The sequence below is a fragment of the Callithrix jacchus genome, chromosome 4 (assembly GCF_049354715.1).
Source record: "Callithrix jacchus isolate 240 chromosome 4, calJac240_pri, whole genome shotgun sequence".
In the NCBI taxonomy this organism is placed as follows: domain Eukaryota; kingdom Metazoa; phylum Chordata; class Mammalia; order Primates; family Cebidae; genus Callithrix; species Callithrix jacchus.
The window spans coordinates 159,982,599-160,001,901 of NC_133505.1; the positions used below are offsets into that span (position 1 = coordinate 159,982,599).

General features: G+C 38.0%; 1 protein-coding gene across 2 annotated transcripts in view; it reads left to right on the plus strand.

Annotated features, from left to right (window-relative positions):
- Positions 1–19,303, plus strand: part of LOC128931847 (uncharacterized) — a 205,877-nt gene that overhangs the window by 4,126 nt on the left and 182,448 nt on the right. Inside the window, exons 1-2 of one of the 2 annotated variants that reach the window (XM_078370836.1) lie at positions 6,967–7,357; positions 8,184–8,327. In XM_078370836.1, coding sequence (XP_078226962.1) covers positions 8,288–8,327 — 40 coding nt within the window. In that variant the 5' untranslated portion in view covers positions 6,967–7,357; positions 8,184–8,287. Of the gene's footprint in view, positions 1–6,966; positions 7,358–8,183; positions 8,328–19,303 lie in introns of those variants that run through there. The other variant, XM_054254542.2, reaches the window with a different exon arrangement.

Below are 19,303 nucleotides of genomic sequence, written 5' to 3' on the forward strand. Positions count from 1 at the left end.
GTGTACATTTATTCATAATTAGAAATATTTGTCATCATTAGGAGATCTGGAAATTACCTCAATGAGTTTGGTACCCTACAAAAGTATTTCCAGGAAAAAACTATGTAGCATTTTAAATTTTCGTTCTTTTCTCACATGCTTGTTAATTTAAAAGAAGCTGTTTTTCCTTTGAAAAGCAGAGGGTAAGGAAATAGTTTGGTTGAATCTAGGAAACCCTGACTGCTCCAGCTAGGCAAACTTCTCCAGAGTGAAATGTGGAAGGATAATTAGAACACGGCTGCTTCAGCATACTTTTTCTATACTTTTAGTAAACAGGGCTAATCACGTTTTTCCAACTGATTTTAATCAAACCATTGAGACAGGTTCATCCAAGGGAATTTATTTAAATGGAAAATGCTTGTGTTTCTTCATCAGTATTTAAAGGAGAGAAGAGGAAAGAGAAAAATGAAAGCTAGCCTGTTCCCCAAAAGCTATAAAATGTAATATAAAATTTTGTATTTTCTATGTACTTAATTTTGAATGAATCATTAGTTATTAATGTTCCTTTAATTGTTTAACTTACCAGCTTTGAATTTAAAAGGCTATTATGCTTGCAGAATAGCGTTAGTAAATTTATATCTCAAGGTAATTAGGTGAGTCCCTAGAAGTAGGTATAAACATCTTTATGGGAATTTTAAAATTTCTTATGCCCAGTTTTGTATATGATATATTTTCACAATGGCTTGACAATGTAGAGTTGGTTTGGGTGACCTTAAATACTTTATAAAAGTATTCTTTAGATGGACCGTGCATATTCACATTCAACAAACATAGCTATCATATTTTTGGGTAACAGTCTTCCTTGGAAAAAAAGCAAAATTTTCTTACCTAGAGTACATGACAATGTTTAATTATTATAGTCAGCTTCTTAGTGGGTGAAGCAAAATAACAGAACTTAATGGTTAATGTTATATCATCTTGAGATTTGTGCAAGTTCCTAGGTGATAGTTTCTGGGTTATGGAACAGACTTCTGACTCCTCAGACCTACCTCCAGGGCCTGAGGGAAATAAGAAAAGAGACAGTGGTTTATTTCGCTGTAGTGTCCTGTGTCTTTACTATGTTTGGGTTCATGGCGAAGCAAGTTCAGAGATGTGTAAAGTAAACATGGATCTTTGTGTATATGTCTGTGGAGAGGGGTAGTTTGCTAAAGATGTTTCGTATCTAGAAGGGCCTAGGTGAGTAATTTTTGAGTTTCATGTTGAAATACACCATAGTTGCATACCAGAAGATCTATACTCAAATTGCAAAAGTTTTGTTAAAGATTCCCGGGTTTTATGATTTTCTGTGAACTAGTTTTACAGTGTGAAATATGTTAAAGAAGTATATGAAAATCCCTTGCATGGTCTTGTCTGAGTCTTCACACTTTAATATAAGTAGAATTTACCCAATAAAATCAAATTGTATATTCAAGTTTTATTCATTCATTCATTATGCACTCACTCAAAAAGCTCAGAAAGCATCTGCACTGCCATTGTGAGGAACAGAAATACATAGAAAATGTTGCTTCTTTCCTTTAGGATATATAATTCAGGAGAAATAGACTTTATATACACAACATAACCAAAATAGTTCAGTAAGAACACCTGAGATAATGTGGTATTATCTTTTCTTTCCAGGAGTTAGGCCGGAGAATGATGAGAAAGAAATTGTGTTTTATAATCAGAACTCTGAACTGCACAGCATAGAAATTATAAATAATCAAAGTGGCCTATTGAAGTAACATATTGAAAATTTTCTTTGCCTTGCATGGAAATAATTTTAATGGCTTTGCAGATTTGCAATAAGAATTTTAAAAAGGAGAAATTTAGAATATAAGATTTTAAATTAAGAAGTTACTTGTTATAATTTTGGTTGACAGCCATTTAGACAATGTTTATTAAGCATTGTATTAGTCAAGGTTCTCTAAAGGGAAAATGAACTAATGGAATATATATTTATATATAAAGGGAAATTTATTAAATATTAACCCACATGATCACAAGGTCCCACGATAGGTTGTCTGCAGGCTGAGGAGCAGGGAGAGCCAGTCAGAGTTCAAAAACTGAAGAACTTTGAGTCTGATACTTGAGGGCAGGAAGCAACCAGCATGGGAGAAAGATTTAGGCTGGGAGGCTAGGCCAGTTTCTCTTTTCACTTTTTTTTTTTTTTTTTTTTTTTTGCCTGTTTATATTCTAGCTGTGCTAGCAGCTGATTAGATTGTGCCTACTCAGGTTAAGGGTTGGCCTGCTTTCCCCAGCCCACTGACTCAAACGTTATTCTCCTTTGGCAATACTCTCTCAGACACCCCCAGGATTGATATTTTGTAATGTTCAATCCAATCAAGTTGACAGTATTAACCATCACAAGTACCCTTAATATGCAAGGCATTGTGCAGGACTCTGTGATGTTAGTAAAATGAATCAGAACATAAGAAATGAAGTGATAGACGACATCTAGTCTAGAAAGATCATGCTCAGCTTAGTGACTGTGGAATGGCCGTGGTCCTTCTAATGATCTGGAAAGAATGGGATCATTTGTATATGCTGAGATTTGTAGAGCCCATTTGAATTAGGAGTTACAATATGGCATCATGATTGTATTTTGGCTCAGTTACAACTTTATGAAGTTATAAAAGTTTAAATGCAGATTAAGGCTACAGTGTGTTGGAATGGGATTAAAATCTTAGGTGTGGCAATGTTGTTTCAAATCCATACCAACTCTAATAAATTGCTAGTAGTATTGCATTGAATAGGATTATGAGGCTGTATCTGGCATTAGGCAAGACAGACGATGGTGGATATTAGCAATGTCTAATATGCTGTTAGTACATTTACCTAGTAATATCTGTTTTAGTCAAGGAGGTCAAATGATTTGGAAAAAGGGATTCACATGTATCAGGGCCATGGTTCTTGAAAGAACTCCCAAACTGTTGTTTTCCTTCCAAAATTAGTACTTTGAGAACAATGAATTCACTTGGTGAATAAGCTTGGATAATAAAAGTTGACTTCTAAATTCATCTCTTAGGATTTGATGAATACATTGCTCTGAAAAGCACCTTGATAAAAAAAAGGCACAATGTCTTCTGAATACATGCAAATTCTCTCTCTCTCTCTTCCTCTCTCTCTCTCGCACACACACACACACACACACATACACACACACACACACCCCACATACACACAACACATACTAGAACCAGAATTCAACCCCTTGCTTTCTTAAGACCTTGACTCAAAATTATAACACCTTGTCAGTGAGGTCTTCTTTGAAACCCTACATATAATTCATAACCCCTTCCAGCTCACATGCACACATACATAGATATATACACATATGCATATATATGTGTGTGATATCAAGGATCTCAATTTTATTGATTGTGTAATCTAAAATTAAAATTAACTTCAGTCATAGTCAGAATCTGCTCTACACAAAAATGTACTTCACCTCTATTTATGTTAATTCATTCAGCCAATATACACTGAGTATCTATAACTTGGCTATTTAGCAGGCACTGTCCCAGGTACTGAGAATATAGCAAGGAACAAAAACAAAAATCTCTGCCCATATGGGGCTAATGTCCTAATGAGGTAGACAAAGATCAATGTAAATAAAAAATATAGAGAGAATTGATAGTTATAAATGCTAAGGGCAAAAAGCAAATCAGGAAAAGGGGATAGGAAGAATGTGTGCATGTGAGTTGGAAGGGGTTGTTAATTACATGTAGGGTTGCAGAGAAGACCTCACTGAGAAGATGAAATTTTGAGTCGAGGTCTGAGGAAAGCAAAGGGTTGAGTTCTAGATCTCTGGAAAGAGAGCATTCCAGCAGAGGAAATGGCTGGAGCAAAGGCCCTCAGGTGAGGATATTCCAGTCATAGACATAGAACAGCAAGGAACAAATGAAGAGAGCGGCAAGAGATGAAGTTAGAGAAAAGGAAGGTAATTAAGTACCACCTTTAGCTTAGGAGTTGGCCTGTACTCCGGGTGACTTGGAGATGTATTGAAGGATTTTCAGTGAAGGACTGCCATACAAAGTACTGCCAAATACAAGTGAAAAAAAGACAACAACCACATAGAAAATGAGGCAGAATAAAAATAGAATGCTGCTGATTGCTGCATTGGGCATAGGCTGTGGAGAAGGACAGAAGGCAGGAAGGTGCTGGCCTATTGGAGTTGACTCTACGAGGGATGATGATGGCAAGGTCCAGAGTATTAGCAGTGAAAGTGTTAAAGAGTAGTCAGATGCTGGATATTTTCAAGGTTGAGTCTGTAGTATTTGCTGTTTGGATATGTGGCATAAAATAATTTAAGGAATCAAAGAAGACTCTGCTGATATCGGTCTAATCACAGAAACTTTCCTTTAATAATGATGTGCTTGAATTCCTGCTCCTAGAGCCCGCTGATCCCCACAGCTGAGACCAATAAATTCCTGCGAATAGGCTTAACTCAATGTGTCTGCTGAGTTTCCAGGTATAAAGAGTGATAGCCATTCCAGACAGAGGAGATTCAGAGGGGCCTGAAGCACAGTTTGGCAGCTTAGCATCTGTCAGCCTCTCTTGCTGGTGCAGCTCCAGCCTTGTACCCTGGCTTCAGACCTTGCTCTTTTGTGTGGATCCTCATGCCTCTGAATGTTCGCTTTTGTTGTCTGGGACAGGAGTGAGATTCTAGCACCCAAGTCCTTAAATGGCATGAGATCCTGATATAGTGCTGTACTACTGGCTACCTACCTCCAAAATGCTTGATGCCATCGACCAGCCTGCCTGGTTTTCCATCTATTTACTGTTGCCCAATCTGTTGACACAGGGCCTGACTACCAGGACATCTGCCTGTTGCCTATGGTTGGACCTCTGTGATGCTGGCACCTTGCCATCCTGGCCTGGACCTTTGCCAGTTGCCCACTGTCACCATCCTCTAAAGCTCTGTGGGTCTTTCCATGTGTTCAGTCTACCAGTTCTTGAGTTAATTCATTCATGTTAGAATTCACTCATTCATGTTTGCATTTATGCATTCAGACTAACATTTACCAAAGGCTAACTGTGGTTCCTTTGTCTCTTAGGTTCATCTGTAGAAGAAAGGTGAATAATTTACAGAGCCTTCTGTATGCTTTATTCTCTAGGTCCTAGAGAATCTCTTAGAGTCTAGAAGGACATAAGCTAATGATGAAGACAGATATTTGAAAGGGAATTGTGATAATTTCCCTCTCTCTATAATCATCTTTTTTTAAAAAATGGAGAATTTTTTTCTTGCAAATAGTGTGATGCAGTGTTTTACAGCCTGAGATTGGAGTTAATCTGATTGAGGCTGGAGTTTTGGCTCTCCCACTTCCTAGCTGAGTGTCACTGGCAAATTAATTTGTCTCTGATTCCTTCATCTTTAAAATTGGAAGAATAACTAGATGTCTTACCATTTGGGAAAATAAATAATGTGTTCATATAAAATGTTTTATCATAGCTTCTGACACATACTAAGACCACAATAAATTTTAACGTCTTCATTTTCTTCTTCTTTTCCTCCTCCTTTTCTTTCTAACAGTCTAAATGGGGCAAAAGAAACAGAGAAAGAGAATTCTTGGTAGGAGGAAAATGTTCTCTGATCACAGTGGCCGGGATAGGAATCCAGGATTCTCACAGTGAACCGCTCTGATCTCAGTCATAACATGGTTTAGTAATTGCCTGTTTATTTGACCTTCTCCCTCATGAGACTTTTGTCTCTATGAGCAGGGATTTTGTTCACTAACATTGGCAGTTCCAGCCTCTTGCACAGTGGCATGTATGAGGAAGTGCCCAATAAATATTTGTTAAATAATAGTAACAATAATAAATAATTAAAGAATTCCTAATGGTGATGTCCATTGTATAAATTAAAAAAAAAAAGGGCTGGGCGCAGTGGCTCACGCCTGTAATCCCAGCACTTTGGGAGGCCGAGACGGGTGGATCACAAGGTCAAGAGATTGAGACCATCCAGGTCAACATGGTGAAACCCCGTCTCTACTAAAAATACAAAAAATTAGCTGGGCATGGTGGCGTGTGCCTGTAATCCCAGCTACTCAGGAGGCTGAGGCAGGAGAATTGCCTGAGCCCGGGAGGCGGAGGTTGCGGTGAGCCGAGATTGCGCCATTGCACTCCAGCCTGGGTAACAAGAGCGAGACTCCGTCTCAAAAAAAAAAAAAAAAAAAAAAAAAAGAATTCATCAGATGAAGGAGGAGCCAGATTGTTTCAAGCATTAAGGATAGTGTGAGGAGAGACACAGGATATGATACTTTTCCATGTGTTTATGGAATCTGAATTAGTGCTGGCATCTAGGGTATATATATATATATATATATATATATATATATATATGATACATGAAATTATGAATTTTGAAACGTTGGCAGTAACCAAATTAAAAAGGACCTCTATGCTGGGCACGGTGGCTCATGCCTGTAATCCTAGCACTTTGGGAGGCTGAGGCAGGTGGATCACCTGAGGTCAGGAGTTTGAGACCAGCCTGGCCAACATGGTGAAACTCTGTCTCTACTAAAAATATAAAAATTAGCTAGGCATGGTGGCAGGCACCAGTAATCCCAGCTGCTTGGGAGACTGAGGGAAGAGAATCACTTGAACCCACTAGGCAGAGGTTGCAGTGAGCCAAGAACACACCACTTCACTACAGCCTGGGTGAAATGGCGAGACTGTCTCAAAAAACAAAACAAAACCAAATAAACAAAAACCAAAAAGGACCTTGGATGTATGCTAGCTAAAGAGTTTGGATCTTTTTTTTGGTAGGCAGAGCACATAAGAGTAGGAACTAGACCGGGTGTGCTGCGGCAACTCACGCTTGTAATCCCAGGACTTTGGGAGGCCCAGGCAGGTTGATCAGTTGAGGTCAGGAGTTCAAGACCAGCCACGCCGACATGGTGAAGCTCCATCTCTACTAAAAATACAAAAAAAAAAAAAATAGCTGGGCAGTAGTGGCATGCTCCTGTAATCCCAGCTACTTGAGTGGCTGAGGCAGGACAATCGCTTGAGGCTGGGAGGCAGAGGTTTCAGTGGGTGAGATCATGCTACTGCACACCACTGGGGTGATAGAGTGACTCTGCAACCCTTCTCCACCCTGCTAACATCACAATGCTTCTTTCTCTTGCTTCGTTTCTTTGCTTATGTTGTTCTCACTGCCTGGAATGAACCCTGCCACTCCATCAACAATACCACAATTCCCTCATCACCAATATCCTTTTCTCTCTGCTATTACACTTTAGCCCAAGACTCACCAGCTGCACAGTCTTTCCAAGTTTCATTACTCCCAGCCAATCATTAAACTTCATTCAATGAGAGCTCACATGTGTTAAGCCTCCTGGTGAGTACTTTGTGTCCAGGATTCGATGTAATCCTCACAACAATTCTATTAAAAAGGTACTATTATTATCATGTTTTAAGTTGAGAGATCTGACACACTTTAAGAAATTATTCTACATTTTATAGACAAGTAAACTAAAAGTCATCTAAGGTGAAAGAGTGGCTAAAATATAGCCCCGATACAGCTCCTGTTGGGTTTTAGCATAACATTCTGCTGTTTTGATGAGATCATGTGATCGTGCCCTGTGAACCCATAAACATCTACATAACATTGTTTTTAGCAGTCTCAATTGGGTAGAATATTAAGTTGACAGTCTTCTTTTTTATCCAAATACCATTTTAATCTTTTCTATGTGAAATCCCTTTTCCCATTCCTTTATGATATCTTGGGCAGATTCCATAATTATCTGCTCACTTTCCATTATAAAACTCACTCCAGTGCAGTTTTAAATTTTAATTTATCTCTTCTACAACTTTTTTTCTTATTACAGGCCAGGCATTTGGCTGAAGGGACTTGGAATGCAGACTAGGTACAGTCTGCTCCATCATTCCCTTCCCCTCCTCTCTGTGCTAGGATCCAGTTCCACAGGGTGGGAGGGAGCAGGGAGGAGAGATGTAGAGAAAAGGGCAAACATGTCTTAACTGGTCTTGGCCTTAATTCTCCCCTCGTTGACTGTTTGTGCTTTGGAGACAGGCACTAATAGGCTGGCATGTTCATGGGTGTGGCGGGGACCAGACAGTGGGAATATCAGGGACTACAAGTGCACCTATGGGTTCTTTGAAGGGCAGTGAACAGACTCTTACTGTACAGTTTCCTGACATTTCAGATCCAGCTGCTGCTCCAGTACTTCTACAAGCCCCTCTCATACCAGTTTATGCCACAGGGGGTCTCACAACAGACTTCTTTTGCTGAGGTCTCCTCAGTGAGTGGATGGCCTTCATGACTGGGACTCCAGTAAGCTGGCTCACAGGTAAGTTTCATGATCTCTACACAATCATGAGAAATTCACATAGCCTTGCTATCCCAAAGAGTAGAGAATACAGAAAGCTCTCCTGGCACCCCCACCCTCTGCCCTGTCATCTGTCTACTCATGGGGCCATTGAGGAAATCCATACCTAGATGTTCATTCAGTGTACTGAAGGTGATATTCCTCTGTAGAGGACCCTCTAGCCTATAGATTTTGTCCTTAAACATAGTTTTTAAAATATAAAATATATCATTTAGACTGGGCATGGTGGCTCATGTCTGTAATCCCAGAACTTTGGGACACTGGGGTAGGAGAATCACTTGAGACCAGAAGTTTGTGACCAACCTGGGGCAACATAGCAAGATCCCATCTCTAAAAAAAAAAAAAAAATTAGCTGGGCATGGTAGTGTGCACCTGTAGTCCCAGCTACTTGGGAGGATTATATACACTTTATTATGAATAATAAACATATATACTTTATAAAAGATATATTTCATAAGCATATATTTCATAACATATTTCATGACATATGTATTTCATAAGCATATATTTCATTGTTGAGGTACTATTCTATTTATCATACTTACTGTCAGAATACCTTGAGTTCTTTTTTCATTCTGTTGTTGTTATATAGGTCCCGTGAGATTTATGCTCTAAAAAGATTCCATTTTGATGTATTTCAAGGTTTTGTTTCAAGATTTAGAGATCTTTTTAGCAGTTCTTGTAGTTCTGGATTGGTAGTGACAAATTCTCTTAGTATTTATTTGTCTGGATAAGACTGTATCTTTCCTTCATTTATGAAACTCAGTTTCACTGGTTAGAAAATTCTTGGCTGGTAATTTTTTGCTTGAAGGAAGCTAAAAATATGACCCCAATCTCATCTAGCTTTTAAGGTTTCTGCTGAGAAATCTGCTGTTAATCTGAGGTTTTCTTTATAGGTTACCTCATACTTTTGCCTCACAGCTCTTAAGATCCTTTCATTTGCCTTTACTTTAGATAACCTGATGACTATGTGGCTAGTTGATGATCTTTTTGCAATGAATTTCCCAGGTGTTCTTTGTGCTTCTTGTATTTGGATGTCTAGATCTCTAGCAGGCCAGAGAAGTTTTTCTTGATTATTCCCTCAAATATGTTTTCCAAATTTTTAGATTTCTTCTTTAGGAACACAAATTATTCTTAGGTTTGGATGTTTAACATAGTCCCAAACTTCTTGGAGGATTTGTTCATTTATTAAAAAATTGTTCATTTTTGAAAATTCCTTTTTCTTTGGCTTTAATGGATTGTGTTCATTTGAAAGCCTTGTCTTCAAGCTCTCAAGTTCTTTTTTTCTGTTTGTCCAGTTCTGTTGCTGAGACTTTCCAGTGCATTTTGCACTTCTCTAAATGTTTCCTTGATTTCCAGAAATGGTGATTGTTTTTTATTTATACTCTCTATTTCACTGAGGAATTTTCTTTTCATATCCGGTATCATGTTTTTTATTTCTTTAAGTTGGACTTTACATTTTTCTGGTGCCTTCTTGATAGCTTAATAATCGATATTCTGAATTCTTTTTCTGGCAATTCAGAGATTTCATCTTGGTTTGGATCTATTACTGGTGAGCTGGTATGACCTTTTGGGGGTATAAAAGAACGCTGTTTCGTAAAATTACTGCAGTTGTTTTTCTGGTTCCATCTCATTTGAGTAGACTATGTCAGAGGAATATCTGGGATTGAAAGGGCTGTTATTCATATTTTTTCATTCCATTGCATGCTCCTTTGAAGTGACATTCTCCCCTTCCCCTAGGAATTGGGCTTCCTGAGAGCCAAACTGGTAATTGGTTTTGCTCTTCTTGGTCTAGCCATGTACCAGAGCTACCCAGTTCTGGGCTGGTCCTGGGGAGTGTCTGCAAAGAGTTCTGTGATGTGATCCATCTATAGGTCTTGCAGCTGTGGATACCAGCACCGGCTCTGGTAGAGGTAGCAGGGGTGTCAAGTGGACTCTCCAAGGGTCCTTGATTGTGTTTTTGTTTAGTGCACTGGTTTTGTGTTGGTTGGCCTCTAGCCAGGAGGTGGTGCTTTCAAGAGCACATCAGCTGCAGTCCTCTAGGGAGCATACAAACTTGCTTTAGGGACACCAGGATAAGTGTTCAATGAGGCAGTGGGCAGGGCCATAGAGCTTCCAAGAGATTATGACCTTTGTCTTTGGCCACCAGGGTGGGTAGAGAAATACCACGCAAGTGGGGCAGGGATAGATGTGTCTGAGCTGAGCCTCTCTTTGGATGGGGCTTGCTACAGCTGCTGAAAGGGATGAGGGTGTGGTTCCTAGTGCAATGAAGTTCTATTCCCAGGAGGGTTATTACTGCCTCTATTGAGTCATACAGGTTGCCAGCGAAGTGGAGGAAAGTCAGTAGTCACTGGCCTCACCCCCCACACAGATTGGCAATCCTGAAGGCCAATCTCACTCTCACCATGCCCCACTAATGGCACCAAGTCTATTTCCAGGACGCCAGTAACCAGGGCTGAGAACTTTCCGCAGACAATGGGCCTCCCCTTTGAGAAAGCAAGCCCATTAACAGTATTTCAGCAGCTCAGAGAGGCTGCAACAGTAATCCAGCTCCTTCAAAGGGTCTGCAGAATCTCTTGGCTTTCCTGGTAATTTCCTTTGGTAACTCTTAGAGCAAAAGTTCACGCTGTGAGTCTCCACATGCTGCTCTTTCCATCTGAACAGGAGCTGAAAGCTAGTCTTTCCTCCTATCTGCTATCTTAATCCACAACCCCTCCAAAATATTTTTTGAAAATATATACATATGATAGGTAGAACAATGCATTCCCCCCACGAGATATCCACACCTATTCCCTGGAACCTGTGAATATGGTTTTACCTTACACAGCAAAAAATTCCTAACATGGCAAAAAATACCTTGTAGATATGATGACATCAAGGATCTTGCAATGAGGAGATTTTCCAGGTGAACCCAATCTAATGATGTTGAACTGTAAAGGCATAAAGTCTTTTCCATCTGTGGTTAGAGGGAGCCATGACTAAGAAAGAGGAGTCAGAGAGAGGCAATATCATTGGGTTCAAAGATGGAAAATGACCATGAGCCAAGGAATGTGGGTGGCCTCTGGACACTGGAAAAGGCAAGGAAATAGATTCTCCCTGAGAGCCTCTAGAAAGGAAGGCAGCCCTGTGAACACCTTGATTTTATCCCAGCAAACCCACATCAGACTCCAAACCTATGGAACTAAAAGATCATATATTTGTGTTACTTTAGACCACCAAGTTTGTGGTAATTTATTACAGAAGCAGTAAAAAACAAATATATATGTAGCAAAGTTATTTTTTAATATGTTAGAGTAAATCAACACAAAATCCAGAATCAGAGATGTGCTCAGGGACTTCTGAGATATTAGAAGATGTTTTAATTCTCCAAAGTACCAGACTTCAAACTATACTACAAGGCTACAGTAATCAAAACAGCATGGCACTGGTACTAAAACAGAGATATAGACCAATGGAACAAAACAGAGGCATCAGAGGCAACACAACATATCTACAATCATACAATCTTTGATAAACCTGACAAAAACAAGCAATGGGAAAAGGACTCCCTGTTTAATAAATGGTGTTGGGAAAACTGGCTAGCCATGTGCAGAAAGCAGAAACTGGACCCCTTCCTGACACCTTACACTAAAATTAACTCCAGATGGATTAAAGACTTAAACATAAGACCTGGCACCATAAAAACCGAGAAGAAAATCTAGGCAAAACCATTCAGGACATAGGAGTAGTCAAGGACTTCATGACCAAAACACTAAAAGCATTGGCAACAAAAGCCAAAATAGACAAATGGGACCTAATCAAACTCCACAGCTTCTGCACGGCAAAAGAAAGAGTCACTAGAGTGAATCGGCAACCAACAGAATGGGAAAAAATTTTTGCAGTCTACCCATCTGACAAAGGTCTGATATCCAGAATTTACAAAGAACTCAAACAGATTTACAGGAAAAAAACAAACAAGCCCATTCAAAAATGGGCAAAGGATATGAACAGACACTTTACAAAAGAAGACATACATGAGGCCAACAAACATATGAAAAAAATGCTCATCATCACTGGTCATTAGAGAGATGCAAATCAAAACCACATTGAGATACCATCTCACGCCAGTTAGAATCATGATCATTAAAAAATCTGGAGACAACAGATGCTGGAGAGGATGTGGAGAAAAAGGAACACTTTACACTGTTGGTGGGAGTGTAAATTAGTCCAACCATTGTGGAAGACAGTGTGGCGATTCCTCAAGGCCTTAGAAATAGAAATTCCATTTGACCCAGCAATCCCATTACTGGGTATATATCCAAAGGACTATAAATCGTTCTACTATAAGGACACATGCACACGAATATTCATTGCAGCACTGTTTACAATAGCAAAGACCTGGAACCAACCCAAATGCCCATCTATAATAGACTGGACTGGAAAAATGTGGGACATATTCACCATGGAATATTATGCAGCAATCAAAAATGATGAGTTCATGTCATTTGTAGGGACATGGATGAATCTGGAGAACATCATTCTCAGCAAACTGACACAAGAACAGAAAATGAAATACCGCATATTCTCACTCATAGGCGGGTGATGAAAAATGAGAGCACATGGACACAGGGAAGGAAGTACCACACACTGGGGTCTATTGGGGGGAATAGGGGAGGGACAGCCGTAGGGGGAGCTGGGGAGGGATAGTCTAGGGAGAAATGCCAAATGTTTGTGAAGAGGAGGAAGGCAGCAAAACACACTGCCATGTGTGCACCTATGCAACTACATTGCATGTTCTGCACATGTACTCCAAAACCTAAAAAAAAATAAAAAATGAGAAGCAACTAAATAAAATTTTAATAATTACCAAAAAAGTTCTCCAACATATAAATATATGTTATTTTGTGTTGGTATGTTTTAAACTTCTTATATACTCTTTATTATGAAGTATATATGCACCTGTGGTCTTAATACTACACTGGGGCTACATCCCAATACTAACATTGACTATAAATGATCTACATGCTCCCCTTAAAAGATACAGAATAGCAGAATGGGTAAGAATTCATGAACCAAGTTTCTTCTGTCTTCAGGAGACTCACCTGAAACATAAGGAATCACATAAATTAAAGTAAAGGGGTGGAAAAATATATTCTATGGAAAGGGACACCAAAAGCAAGCAAGAGTAGCTGTTATTACATCAGATGAAACAAACTTTAAAGCAACAACAGTTAAAAAGACAAAGAGCGACATTATATAATGATAAAAGGACTAGTCAACAGGAAAATATCACAATCATATATATGCACCTAACACCGGAGCTCCCAAATTTATAGAACAGTTACTGCTAGACTTAAGAAATGAGATAGAGAGCAACACAATAATAGTGAGGGATTTTAATACTCTACCAACAGCCTTAGACAGATCATCAAGACAGAAAGTCAACAAAGAAACAATGGACTTAAACTATACCTTAGAATAAATGTATTTAACAGATATTTATAGAACATTCTACCCAACAATTGCAGAATATACATTCTATTGATCAACACATGGAACACTCTCCAAGGTAGTCCACTTGATAGGCCACAAAACAAGCCTCAGTAAATTGAAGAAAATTGAAATTACATCAAGCACTCTCTCAGACCACAGTGGAATAAAATTGGAAATCAACTCCAGAAGGAACCCTCAAAACCATGGAAATTAAATAACCTGATCCTAAATGATCATTGGGTCAACAAGGAAATCAAGATGGAAATTAAAAAAATTATTTGAATGACAATAGCTACATAACATATCAAAACCTCTGGGATAGAGCAAAAGCGGTGCTAAGATGAATGTTTATAATATTAAATGCCTACATCAAAAGCTCTGAAAGAGCACAAGCAGACAATCTAAGGTCATACCTCATGGAACTGGAGAAACAAGAACAATCCAAAGCCAAACCCAGCAGAAAAAAGAAATAACAAAGATCAGGGCAGAACTAAATGAAATTGAAACAACAACAATGAGAACAATACAAAAGACAAATGAAGGGAAAATCTGGTTCTTTGAAAAGATAAGTAAAATTGATAGACTATTAGTGAGATTAACCAACGAAAGAAGAGACAAGACCCAAATAAGCTCAATTAGAAATGAAATGGGAGATCTTACAACTGACACCACAGAAATACAAAAGATTAGTCAAGGCTACTATGAACACCTTTATTTTCATAAATTAGAAAACATAGAGGAGTTGGATAAATTCCTGGAAATATACAGCCCTCCTACATTAAACCAGGAAGATAAAGAATCCCTGAACAGTCCAATAATGATCAGAGAGATTGAAATGGCAATTTAAAAAGTTCCCAACAAAAAAAGTCCAGGACCAGATGGATTCACAGCTGAATTCTATCAGACATCAAAGAAGAATTAGTACCAATACTATTAATACTATTCCAAAAGATAGAGAAAGAGGGAATCCTCCCTAAATAATTCTCTGAACCCAGTATCACCCTAATACCATAACCAGGGAAGGACATAAGAAAAAGAAACTGCAGATCAATATCCCTGATGAACATAGATGCAAAAATCCTCAACAAAATACTAGTAAACTGAATCCAACACCATATCAAAAAGGTAATACACCATGATCAAGTGCAGGGATGGTTTAATGTTAGTCAAGAATGTGATACACCACATACACAGAATTAAAAACAAAAATAACATAATCATCTAAATAGATGCAAGAATAGCATTTGACAAAATACAGCACCCCTTTATAATTAAAACCCTCAGCAAAATTAAAAAATCAGCATAAAAGGGACATACATTAAGGTAATGAAAGCCATTTTGGCAGTCCCACAACCAACATTATACTGAATGGGGGGATGTTGAAAGTACACCCTCTGAGAACTGAAACAAGACAAAGATGCCCACTTTCACCACTTATATTCAACATAGTACTGGACGTCCTAACCGTAGGAATCAACAAGAGAAAGAAATAAATGGCATCCAAATTGGTAAAGAGGAAGTCAAACTTTCTGTTTGGTAATGATATGATTGCATCCTAGAAAACCCTAAAGACTCACCCAAAAAGCCTCCTGTAACTGGTAAGTGAATTCAGAAAAGTTTCAGGTACAAAATTAATGTGCAAAAATCAGTCCAAGCTGGGAATAAAATCAAGAAATCAACCCCTTTCTCAATAGCCGCAAAAAAAACCCAAACCAAACAAAAAAGGACACTTAGGAATATACCTACCCAAGGATGTGAAAGGCCTCTGCAAGGAAGACTACAAAACACTGCTGAAAGAAACCATAGATGACATAAACAAATAGAAACACATACCATGCTCATGGATGGGTAGAATCAATATTGCAAAAATGACCATACTGCCAAAAGCAATGTACCATCAAATACAATGCAATTCCCATCAAAATACCAACCATCAGCCAGATGCAGTGACTCAGGCCTGTAATCCCAGCACTTTGGGAGACTGAGATGGGCAGATCTCAGTCTTGAGGTCAGGAGTTCAAGAGCAGCCTGCCAACATGGCAAAACCCACCTCTACTAAAGACACAAAATTTAGCGAGGCATGATGGTGGGCTCCCTTAATCCCAGCTACTTGGAAGACTTAAGCAGGAGAATCACTTGAACCTAGGAGGTGGAGGTTGCAATGAGCTGAGATGGTGCCACTGCACTGCAGCCTAGGTGACAGGGCAAAACTCTGTCCAACAACAACAACAACAAATATCATCATCATTTTCCACAGAACTAGAAAAAAAATCCTGAAATTCATATGGAACCAAAAAGGAGCCCATATAGCCAAAGCAAAACTAAACAAACCTAGAGGCATTGCATTACCTGATTTCAAACTATACTATAAGGCCATAGTCACCAAAATGGCATGATATTTGCGAAAATTAGGCTCTGGGATACACTTCCAGAAAAAGCTGTTTAATCAACATTAAGTATTTACTCTGGCAAATATTTCTCCTCCACATTATCCTAAGCAGCTTTTCCATAAAAGCTTCAGTATTGGCACTTGCTGCTTCACCACTGACCTTCACATTACAAAAGTCATGATGCCTTTTAAAGTGTCAGAACTACCCAGGACTTGCTGTAAACATTTGCACATAGAATAGAATAACGCACATGCTTAATGGGAGATGTTTGGGTCATAGGGGCAAACCCCTCCTAAATAGATTTATACCTTCTCTTGTGGGGAGTGAGTGAATTCTCATGCTATTAACTTTCCATGAGAGCTGTTTTTTAATAAGAGCCTGGCACCTCCCCACCTCCTGCTTCCTCTCTTGTCATGTGATTTCTGCACCTGCCAGCTCCCCTTCTCCTTCTCCCATGAGAGGAAGCAGACTGAGGCCCTCACCAGAAGCAGATGCCGGTGCCATGCTTATTGTACAGTCTGCAGAACTGTGAGCCAGACAAACCTCTCTTCGTTATAAGTTACCCAGCCTCAGGTATTCCTTTATAGCAACACTAAACACAGTAAGACAGATGGGTGTTTTGTAGACACGATGGAATGCAAAAACACAAAACACAATATCAAAAATATGCTGGCAACACAGTGCATTGTAGAGTATCAGTTGCTTACCCTGGTGATGGAGTGGATGACTGGGAATTGTGGCTTGCTGCTGCTGCTGCCCACTATTGCAAGAGAGTATCATGTCACATATTGCAGGCCTAGGAAAATATCAGAATTCAAATTTTGACATGTCAAAATTATGAAGATTTCACACCATCATAAAGTAAAAAAATTGCTAAGTTGAATCATCTTGAATCTGTATATATTGTATGCTTCGATGATATAGAAATAATTGAGCTAACAGAAATTTAGGGGAAAATGAGGGAGGGTGGAAACATGGAATGAGGTCATAAATGTCTTCCTAAACAGTAGCAGGAAGTCAAAAGATATTATTTAAAGTGAGCAATCAAGACATTGTTAAGGAGTAAATACTTAACCATATTTTAGTACAAAGGTAAACGCTAAGAAGACTAGTAATATTGAAAGAATTTAGGTGTTGAAGGAGAAGAGGAAGGGAAAAGACCAGAAACAAATTTTATAAAGCTGACCAACTTAATTAGTAAACACTATCAATTATATGACAGAGTTGAGACTTAAACAGGGCTCACATACTAATACATAGGGCTATTATTCTTATCATAAAACAAGTAGGCTTATTACTCTTATCACAAAAAGAGATTTTTAGGTTAGATTACAGTAAAACCATTCCATATGATATACTAGAGATATGCTTGAAACAAATGATACAGAAACATTAAACAGAAGAAGTTGGGAAATGTATAACAGGAAATTCATTAAAAAAAAGCAGAGTCCTCAAACTTAACATTAATTCAAGCTAAAATGCATTGACTAAAAGAAAGACCTCTACTTTATGAAGAATAAAATTCAAAATGATAACAAGTTTAAATAACAGTGTAAATTTTATTATAGCAGAAATTACAAAAAATGCAGAAGAAATAGAAATACATTAACAACGGGAAATTTAAATAAATCTCTCTTAGCCCAGGATACAACAATCAAAAAGTAAGCAATAATAGTGAGGATGTGAACAATATAATTTTTCATGTTTAATGTTATAAATATTTGAGTTTATAAATTTTATATTGAGGATTGTTCAAATGGTTTCTCAAGGATTAAAGTACATAGTATTTTCCTAGCAATTATAATTTTAATTTCTCTTTTCTTTGGAAAAAAGAATTTCTAGGTGGAAGAGACTTTTTGTTTTTTAATTTGTTATTAATTTTAAGTCCTACTGCTTTATGATAAAGTGTTTTTTATATTATTTATCTTTTTTGGATATATTTTTCAATCCCATTATCAACACCTAAAATTATCATCTAATGGCTGGGCACGGTGGTGCACGCCTGTAATCCCAGCACATTGGGAAGCTGAGATGGGCATATCACAAGATCAAGAGATCAAGGCCATCCTGGCCAACATGGTGAAACTCTGTCTCTACAAAAAATACAATAATTAGCTGGACATGACAGCATGCACCTATAGTCTCAGCTACTCAGGAGGCTGAGGCAGGAGAATTACTTGAACCTGGAAAGCTGAGGTTGCAGTGAGCCGAGGTCGTGCCACTGCACTCCAGCCTGGTGACAGAGCAAGACTCCATCTCAAAAAAATCATCTAACTTTATTATCCAAGATACTGAATTCCACATTTATCCACACAATTGAATTTATTGATTATAGCATTACACAATTTCCTTTATCGCTAGTAACAATTTTTGTATTAAAGTCAACTTTTCTAATATTGTAGCACCCAAGCAAAAATCTTTTTTAAAAACTCTATTTGGAATAAATTATGTCATTCATAATTTATTTAATTTACAATATATTGTTAGCTGTTAGATATATTTTAGGCTTAGATATACTTAAGCATATACTACTTTATTTGTTAGCTTCAAGTAATATTTTACCTCCAGTTAATGCATGTGGGAAAATTTTATTTCACTATTATTTCTACCTATTATTTTTGTTAGTGTTCATGTTTAAATATATTTTAAAAATATATTACTTTTTCGTCTTTTAACCTTAGTTCCAAATATTTTCTAAACCTTTAGCAAATGTGTATTTGGTAGATTTGATTTTTTTGGTAGATTTGTCAGGAAGTGATTCTGGGAATGACATCCCTTGACATCTTGCATTTTTATAGCTGTTTGTCTGTGGCTTTTATTTTGAAGAAGACTTTGCCTGGACATAACATTCTCATCTCACATTTTTTTTCCCATTAAATTGTTTTTTAAAAGTTGCTACATTCTTTCTCTAACATAAATGTTGCTATTGAGAATTCTTATATCAATCTGGTGGTTGTTTCCTTGTAAGTGATTTTAACTTCCTGTCTGGATATCATAGGGATTATCCAACTCATTTTAAGAATATAATAATTATTGCTTAGAATATGACTTGATGTTCATAATTTTGGTCAGTTT